Raw genomic sequence first — 8876 nt, forward strand, 5'->3', positions numbered from 1 at the left:
CGCAGGGCAAGGAAAGCAGGATAGAGGATAAGGCAGAAGAAGCAAGTCCAGGCCAAGGAGGAAAGGGAGACTGAGGGAGGAGGTGCCACCACCACAGAGACCAGAGAGACCTTTCCTGGTGGTGCTGGGGGCTGGCCAGCCCCTGGGCCACTAGCATGGGGAGCACACACGGCACCCTGCAGCCATGCCCAGCCAAGCAGGGATGCCAATGGCACAAGACATGTTTTTCAGAGATTTTAGGCAATTCTGCATTTGCTGATACTTCTGCCATGCTCAGCTGGGCCAGAAGCCAAGTCTTCTCAGGCTTTCTCCTGCTGCCCTGACTGCCTTGGGAAGGTGCTTCTTTCTGCATAAGGTGGTGGTGGTGGAGGGGTGGGGGGGGGGGGGGGGAAACATACACGCCACTTCTCCACCCACTGCCTGAGCCAAACGCAGCTAGAAGCTGTGTGCCCAGGTAACAGGCAGGCACTTCAAGCCTCAAGCACCCTAGCAAACTGCCCAGAGCCAGGGGTGCGCCTGGCCCGTGCCCCCCTATCCATGGACAGGGCAGAGCCCTACCCCAGCCCACCTGCTGCCTCTTCCACACCGAGCTGCTGGAGTCATGTGGCAATACGGATGCCTCAGCTGCGCCTTTTATAAATACCAGCAGCACTCCACTTCCAGGTGTGGGCTGGAGAAAGCTTGAAAAAACAAAGGAGTCTTCACTTGTGAGCAGCCAGGGCTGGCTGATGCGAGAGGCTCCTGCACGGTGCAGTGGGACCTCCTTTGGCTGTCTGTGGGGGGATGCACCTGAGAGAAGGAGCCCATCCCTGCTCCCTTCACCTGGCACAAAGGACAAGTTAACCAACCTTCGCCTCCCAAACCCTCCTCTCCCAGCACAACAACCACACCAGCCTGTCTTGGACCCTTGCCAAGTAGGGTGTTTATAAAACTGGGTAACTGCACCCCAGCTGACTGACAAACAACCTCTGCCTGCAAGATACCATGTCTGGGGACATGATTTCATGGTGAGCCTAGGCGGCAGGGTGTACAGACATGCTGCAAGTATGTTTGCGTTTACGCACAGGCAAACACACACCCACACAGTGTTTAAGCAAGGGACGCAATGTCCTCACTTTTATCTCTGGGGTACATCCCCACCCAAGGCTGGAGGGGGGAAGAGAAGGCAGGCTCTGCAGCCGCCACACTATGCCGGGTGCTGAGAAATCCCACCGGCAGATCGGGAAGGCTTCCAGTGCTTCTGAACCACTGCGGCCACTTCCTCTCCATTTCAATAAGGTGACACATTTGACACCAACCCAAAGGGCTTCACCTGCGGGACTCAACAGGACACTGCCAAATCCTGCTCATTAGCAAAGAGACCGTCAGAAAGCAAAAGCACAGTCATGAAAACCGCCTTCATACTCCCCCCAGACCAGGCAGAAGTGAGGAAGCATAAAAGTGCATTCTCATCCTGTGCCAACTCTCCTCCAAAGGCCCGTCTGCTTCTGCACTAGCATTTCAGAGGAGTGAACAGAAAAACACCCTTCCCCCAAAGCCACCCAAGCCTTCTTGCAGCACGGGAGAAAAAAATTTAAATTAGTAAAAATGCCACCGAACTAACTCATCTCTGGGTTCATCTGCAGCTGCAGTGGCCTGTAAGTAAAAAACTAGAAGAGTTGCCTATTTCCTACATCCAGCCACGTGCAACAGAGAATTCAGGTTCCCAAGAAGTAAGTAAAGTTCCCGTGTTTTCCCTAGAGGATTTCTGTGATGGAAACAATGTTCCTACAGACATCTGCTGTCAACAGTTTTTAATCGATCATCATTACCTTGTAATAATAATTCCTGGGAGCAGGAACTCCTAGCTCAAGCACTCTATTATTAAATTAAAAGGTTGCTTCGCAGATGTAAAATGGCTCGGGCTTGAGTTAGCAGGTAAAAAGAGGCATTGCTTCAAGGCGATAGAGGGGAAAAAAGATGGGTAGAAGGCATTTTTTCCCAGGTGTAACTCAATTGCTTCCCGGCTATTGTTCCCCTCCCTGGGAATCTGTGCAAATTGAGCGAGGAGCCGTGCAAGCTGCTCAGAGCGCGCCCATTTTCTTTCCCTTCTTCCCTAACAAAAGAGCCCTCCAAAGCCCGGCATCGGAGGCTGGACATCTGTCGCCGTTTGGGGGGGCCGGCGTGGTCATTGAAAAGAAGCAGTGACCTGTCAGCTTTGATTGATGGCCACAAACCTCCGGGCTCGACCCCTCGTGTGGGAAAAGAAGTCCCGCCAAGGAAAGTCCCCTTTCACATGCTAATTCTGGGTTATAAATACAGCAGAGGAGCAGCAGAGCAGCAAAGAGTCCGTCTGGAAAGGGAGCGACCCGCTGCCCGAGTGCCTCCTTCCCATCCCATCCTCCCGGCGCCCGGGGCGGGCAGGCTGGATGAGAATGACCGCTGCAGCCACCGCCGGCGGCACCCACAAGCTCACCAGCACCAAGGAGGAGAGGAAGGTAGGTCTCCTCTGTGCTGCTGAAACAGCAGTCCCACGCGTGGATGCTGGCACCGTGCACGTGAACGATGAGTGCTGGGGCTGCGAGCACTGCTTCTAGGGAAGGAGGAAGGGACAGTTTATTTTCTCTTATTATAAAGATGCTTTCTCTGAATTTAACCCCTGTGTTTTTTCTGCTTCCTTTATCCACCTTAGAAAGGCTTCTCACAGTTTTGTTTGGGTAAGCACTGCTTGAAATGAGTGGAAGTGGGAAAACTGAGAACTGATACCATCTGAGGGACAGGCCATGACTGGAGCTGGAGATCGCACACTCTCCATCCATATCTTGTCCCTACCGAGCATTGCATCACCCCATGCTGGCTTCACGCAGGGGATGGGGCTCTCGGCCCTCACCACACTGCAGCAGGGAGAGGAAGAAAAAATATCAACCACAATCTTTCCTCCTCCTTTTCTTTTCCCTGCCAGTTAAGGAAACCCCTCATTGAGCGGAAGCGAAGGGAAAGGATTAATAACTGCTTGGACCAGCTGAAGGAGACTGTTGTGGGCGCCTTTCACCTGGATGTAAGTGCTCATTTTTAGCTGCTTTTTGTCCTTTTGCTATGGGAGATTGGTTTTGGTGGGGAGCATCCCTTCCTGTGAGAAACAGGGCATGGTACAAACCCTTCATTGCCACTAACTGCTGCACTCTTTCCTTATCAGCAGTCTAAGCTGGAAAAAGCAGACATCCTCGAGATGACGGTGAAGCACCTCCAGAACATCCAGAGCAGCAAGCTGATGGGTGAGTGCCCCGTCCCCCCACTCTGCGAGCGTTGGCAGGGGGTGCCAGCAGACTTAATCGGCTGGCAGCTTGGCAAAAGCATCTCTCAAACCCGTGGAGGCCCAGGCTGCTGCTCGGTTTGGCTTTCTCCACTAGATGGGGAGATGGAGCTGGGCACTGGTGAACCCACGGAAGGTTTATTTGCCCTTCCAGAGGCGCTTTCTGCTTTTTGGTCTAGTTTTGCCCGTGGCGGTGGGCAGGAGGAGGCGGGGGCTGCCTGCCTGGGTGGCTCGCACCCCTCATCACCTCCCCCCTGCGCCCTGCAAACGATTCACCTTATGGGAAAGCCCAGTCGGCTTCGGGACCGAGCCCCCGAGCCTGTGCAGACGGGAAGCCTGGTGAACGCTTGTAAGCAGGAACATTTCTACCCGCTCACCAACCCCCCTTGTCTCCTCTCGCACGCAGCCGACTCCAAAGTGGGGCTGGAAGCGCAGCAGAGGTACAGCACCGGGTACATTCAGTGCATGCACGAGGTGCACAACCTCCTCCTCACCTGCGAGTGGATGGACAAGACCCTCGGGGCGCGCCTCTTAAACCACCTGCTGAAGTCCCTGCCCAGGTCTGGCGAAGACACCTGCAAAGCGGCATTAAGGTCTTCGAGCCCATCTCAGCAGCCTCTCCCAACGCCAAAAAGTCCCCTGAGCCCGAAGGGAAGCACTCGGGGCACAAACCCATCACAGGAGCGCTTCTACCCCGTGGAGAACAAGCAGGCTTCAAAAAATTCCTTCCAGCTGCCGTCGCTGTCGGTTTTCGGCCAGGCTGACACTGCGCCTCCCAGGCAGGTCCTGCAGCCAAATTTTTCCTATAACAATCCTAGAATGGGGTCATTAGATATGTGGAGACCATGGTAAAGTGTGTTTTAAAATGTTTATCCTAACCTTAGACACTCTTACATATGTATCTTATAGATATGTTTCTTTAAAACACTTGTGGAGCAAGTCTGTTCCTGTAGGTGTACTAAAGACCAGGGTACTTCAAACCGAAGTAAACCTATGTGTAGCCTGCATTGTAGAAGGCTGCTATTATTTTCTATTTATTTAATACATCTAAGTTATTGTATAGAATCCTCTCATGCTCTTTAGTTTATATTAATTATATAGCTTTCTTTTCTTACATTCTTAAAATAATTAACTGCCTATTAATAAAAGTACAAGTCAACAAGCAACAACCCTCTCTGGCATCAAGCTTACCTCCCAAATCTCACATAACTCACCGAGACCACCTCACTGGATAAAGGGGTAAATGGCTGATCTCTTCTGCTTTTAATTTTTATTATTATTCCTCTGCAGCTGTAGGAGATTCCGGTTCTGGTTGCTGTAAAAAGGCTGCAGTGATTAGAAAAAAAAAAAAAGAGAGAAAGGGAGAGACTTGGTTTGGACTCTATAGGTTGTTTAGAAATGCTCTGGATTGCTCCATCGGGCTGTGCTGTTCCCAGCCACCTGGACATTACTGTTAAAATACTGAGCTATGTGTATATATATGTTATGGATAGTTATATTTAGGGATCATTCTTTTGTTTCCATAACTAAAAGTTTTAAATAAACTTTTGGAAGATAACAACTGATATTTCTCCCAGCTTTGTCCTGTCTGCTCTGAATAAACGGTACTTGGGGATCTGCTTTTGCTTTCTTCTTTCCCAAATGTTTTTTTCTTGCATGCAGTTAAACGAGATGGTTTGGTTTTTGCCCCTGATGCTTTGTAGAAAAGGCAGTGTGCACCACACACACAGACAAAATCATCTGGATCACAGTAACACTTAAAAAGTTATGAAAGAAATCAGGAGTTGAATCTCAGCTTGGATCTCAGCTTTAGCTTTTACTGATAAGGGAATCACAGAGACAATCTAAAAGGCAGAAGGTAAAATTCCTTGCAAATTGGACCAAGAAGACCAGGACAAATCTGCTCAGCTTGTTGGCAACATTTGGTTCCAGTTTTTCATCTCAAAGGCAGTTAAAAGTTCCTCACAGTTAAAATAAAAGAGCGAGGAGCTCTTAAACAAACACTGCGCATACTAATTAATGGACCCGCAATTCAGAGGGGCTCATTATGCAGCGAGATCTATTTGATGATGTGCCGAAGGAGTGAAAACCATCACCTGTAGGTTTAGCATCTTTTTCTGTGAAGCTCTCCCTTTTATCCAGCCCTCTTGAATAGCCTTTAGGAGTGGTGACATAAGGGTGGTAGGAGAAACAACTGGCCTACACATGGCTGCGTGGAGGCAAGGCAGGGTTCTTCAACTGCGGGGTCAGAAGGCAGGTAAAGGCACAGAACTGCACAGATCCCGCAAGAGCCCCCACGGCTGCACCCACCAGAGGAACATCCACTCCCCAGCACTGGGATCTGCACACCAGTGGGGCAGGCAAGAGGATCATCTCCCTACCCAAGATCAGGCCTGATGTTTTCTTTTACTTCTAGATGGTGTCAATAATGCATCTCATGGCACTTGTGGCCACCTTATTGTTATGCTGGGAGAGGCTGTGATGAAAATATTTTACTACGGTTTGACAGCATCAACTTAAAAGCATACTTTCCTCCTGAAAGCTGTAAATCCCCAGTGACTATAATTATCGGCTATGGTTACCATGCTGAAAAGAGATCAGTGGGAAATACGTATTTCTCACCATCTCTGCTTGTTTACTTTGTGCGTTTGAAAATACTTTGTGGTTAGTGAGTTTTATTATTTCCTGTTTCTAATCAGTAAGGGTTTTTTCTGTTGTGGGTGTGGAGGGAAGGGTCACATCGCAGCTGGCGAGAGTTTTAAAAATAGAAAAGTGAGACTGCAATACTTGGCCAACAATCTCCAGGAACAGTTTTAGTACAAGGCACTCATTTTTCATTGCATTCATTTCAAACTGATTGTGACCTTTCATACAATCTCCCTGTCATGTATCCCATTAATGCTGTGGGAATCCACTGCAAGTCACTGGTCTTCAGTAAAGAAAATATTTCTTCAGAAAGACAGAAGATTACTCATAGCACTTCATATACGCAAATTTCAGCTACTAGTTGTTTTGACAAAGGAACTCTGAATTTACTTCAAACCCATCTGGTTTTACCAAAACCAGGACTGTACAAGAGCAATAATACATTGTTCTTCAATACAGGCACCTCTCCACTGCCAACTCAAAAATGCATTGCCAGCTACTACCCCAGGAAAAAGGAGGCACAGAGAAGTTTCCTCAGCCAGCTGGCTAATGCAGAGTAGACAGCACTGTCCTCCTAAATCGGTGTTTGAAGCTGCACTGTCACACTCTGGACACAGCAGCAGGACCCATACAGATGCTATTTTTCACACCCGCAGCAGGTGCCAGCAGCTGTGTCTTGTCTGCGGGGGGGGGCACAGTGCAGCCCAAGGCTTGGTCCCCCAGCACCCAGGTGTGGCACCTTCGAGACTGCACCACCATTCCCACCTGGGAGTGGATGCCCAAGGCAGCAGGGGCTTGGAGGTGCAGACAGCGGGGATGCTGCACACCCAGCTCTTCACCTCTGATGCAGACTGGTAATGGCCAAGACAAGCACCCAGACCAGATTCCTCGGCATGGGCATGGCCGGACAGACCTGTTTGCTGGAAGCGGTCACAAGATGCATCACGTCTCACCCAGCACAGACAGGGCTGGGACAGCCTGGTGAGATCTGGGCTTTGTTTGTCCCCTGCCAAAGTGCTGTTCCAGACACATATTTGTGAATGGAACATTAAAACGCAGAGGCCAGTTGCTATGTATATGGGGATGCAAGGAAGGCTGGACCCAAAGCTCAGGACTCCCACGTGCCTTTAACACAAAGCAATTACAGATTTATACAATGTAAACCCAGATGGACAGAATACCCACATGCACAGCAGCTCCCTTTATATAAACTGCTCTCTTAGACCAGCTCTCATGAAAACCAACAGGAAAACTCCCACTTATTTCTCAGAAAATGGGACCAAATCCCTTCCCATTAGGAAAATAGAGAGACACAAAAGTAAGAGAACTTACAGCCCTCCCAGACACATACAACCCTCAGGGACTCCAAGCATCCCTGCCTTTTTCCTTACTCCTCTTCCCACCCTGAGGGCACTGGAGAAACCTGACCCACACAATCCCACAGTCCCCCACAGCAACCAGGCCAAAATGCTCTAGGGATTTAGGAGTGGTGCTGAGCCCCTGCAGATCATCACCGGAGAAGGCTGATCACGCTGCTTAAAAAGGGAACATGAGCCAAATTGTCAGCTGACCTCTTTGTTGAGGGCTTGCTTTGGCAAAGAGGAGACTCTGGCCTGCTGTCATGACCTCTCCGGGAGCCATGGAGGGACTTCTAATCCTCCACAGTCACAAACAAGAGACCTTGCAAAAGTCCCATGCAAAAGTAATTTTGGGGCAAAATATTTTCAAACTGATTTGAATCACACTGCTGTGGCCCCAGTGCTCGTAGCTCACTAGCAAACGGCTCCTCTTGGGAGGAAAGTGAAAACAAACCCACCAACAGCAGAACACCACAGACTCACTTTCCCTTACATATGCCATTATCTCACAGCTTCCACTGCACTCCTGTCTTTAACAGGGACATGCTCATATTTCATCTCGGGAGAAGTAACATTGTGTTGAGAACCTACCCCAAAGTCTGTCACATTTTTCAGAGTTTTCACATACTTGTGAATAACGCAGCAGAAGCTGAAGCCAAGCCCTGGATCTGATCTGCACTGCTGAGATGTTTCATTTATAAATCGCAGCCCTGGTGAGAGCGTGGCTGGCTGCCCAGGGTGTCACTGAAGACCTACCAAAGCCTGAGAACTTGCTCTGTTTCTAAGACTCTCCTATGGTTCCTGCATTAGGTATCACAAATCCTATCACACATTTGGAGTTAAAAGCATGTTAGAGCAGATTCATCAAGTTTTCTATGGTTAACACCACCAAGCAAATGGACTTCTTCATCGATCCTACATCTGCTGCCACAGAGATCTGGTCCTCTAGAAACAGCTCAAAGGGGCTCTTCTCTGGGGCTAGAGTACCGTCCCTTCTGCTCTGCCAAACAGCTGACATCCTCAGGGAGAGCTAGGAATGATGCCTCCTCTAGAGGGTTTCCATCCCGAGGAGGCCAGGTGAAACGGCAGGGCAGAATCTTTGTGCCTGTGGGGAAGCCACTCCGCAGGGAACAGCTTCACTGCGGTAAAAGGAAGGATGGAGAAACCACTGCTGAGCTATCCCTTCCTTCACTAGGAACTTCTAAAATCCCCTCCTCTCTGCATCTGTCCCTGCCCAGCACCCCTCATCCTCATACAGCAGAAGTCTGATGTAGGATGACTTCTCAATCAAACCGGCATAACGATGCAACCTTGTTTTAAACCTGCAGCCCTGAAACTTTCTCTGTGTAGCAAGCCTAGACAGTTCAGCTGTAAATTTCTTTGCAGAGAGAAGAAACCCAGTGGCCAGTCTTGCAACCCCATCAGAAATGCTGTCCTGTGCTGTAAAGAGCCGGTTTACTGCCTTTCATAGCCATTTAATGAAGCGCTTGCCTCTTCACTTTTATTCTTTACTGATATGGACATTTACAGCAGCTCTTGCACACTCCTGGCACACCCTGTGTGTTTAAAAGCACAGGACT

At 49.5% G+C, this 8876-nt stretch overlaps 1 protein-coding gene across 1 annotated transcript; it reads left to right on the forward strand.

Annotated features, from left to right (window-relative positions):
• The first annotated feature begins 2414 nt into the window (after positions 1 to 2414).
• Positions 2415 to 4144, forward strand: LOC141963361 (transcription factor HES-4-like). Its single transcript, XM_074912612.1, has 4 exons — positions 2415 to 2477; positions 2942 to 3037; positions 3176 to 3254; positions 3699 to 4144. Exons 1-4 carry the CDS (start codon positions 2415 to 2417, stop codon positions 4142 to 4144), a joined length of 684 nt encoding a protein of 227 aa, XP_074768713.1.
• The last annotated feature ends 4732 nt before the right edge of the window (positions 4145 to 8876 follow it).

Source organism: Athene noctua, chromosome 8, assembly GCF_965140245.1.
Source record: "Athene noctua chromosome 8, bAthNoc1.hap1.1, whole genome shotgun sequence".
NCBI lineage: Eukaryota > Metazoa > Chordata > Aves > Strigiformes > Strigidae > Athene > Athene noctua.

Bases quoted from the DNA above. Each gene is read 5' to 3' on its own strand.
- LOC141963361 (XM_074912612.1), top strand. From the start codon at position 2,415: ATGACCGCTGCAGCCACCGCCGGCGGCACCCACAAGCTCACCAGCACC. The intron at 3,038-3,175 runs GTAAGTGCTCAT...TTTCCTTATCAG, and splicing joins TGGGCGCCTTTCACCTGGAT to CAGTCTAAGCTGGAAAAAGC. The intron at 3,255-3,698 runs GTGAGTGCCCCG...TCTCGCACGCAG, and splicing joins CCAGAGCAGCAAGCTGATGG to CCGACTCCAAAGTGGGGCTG.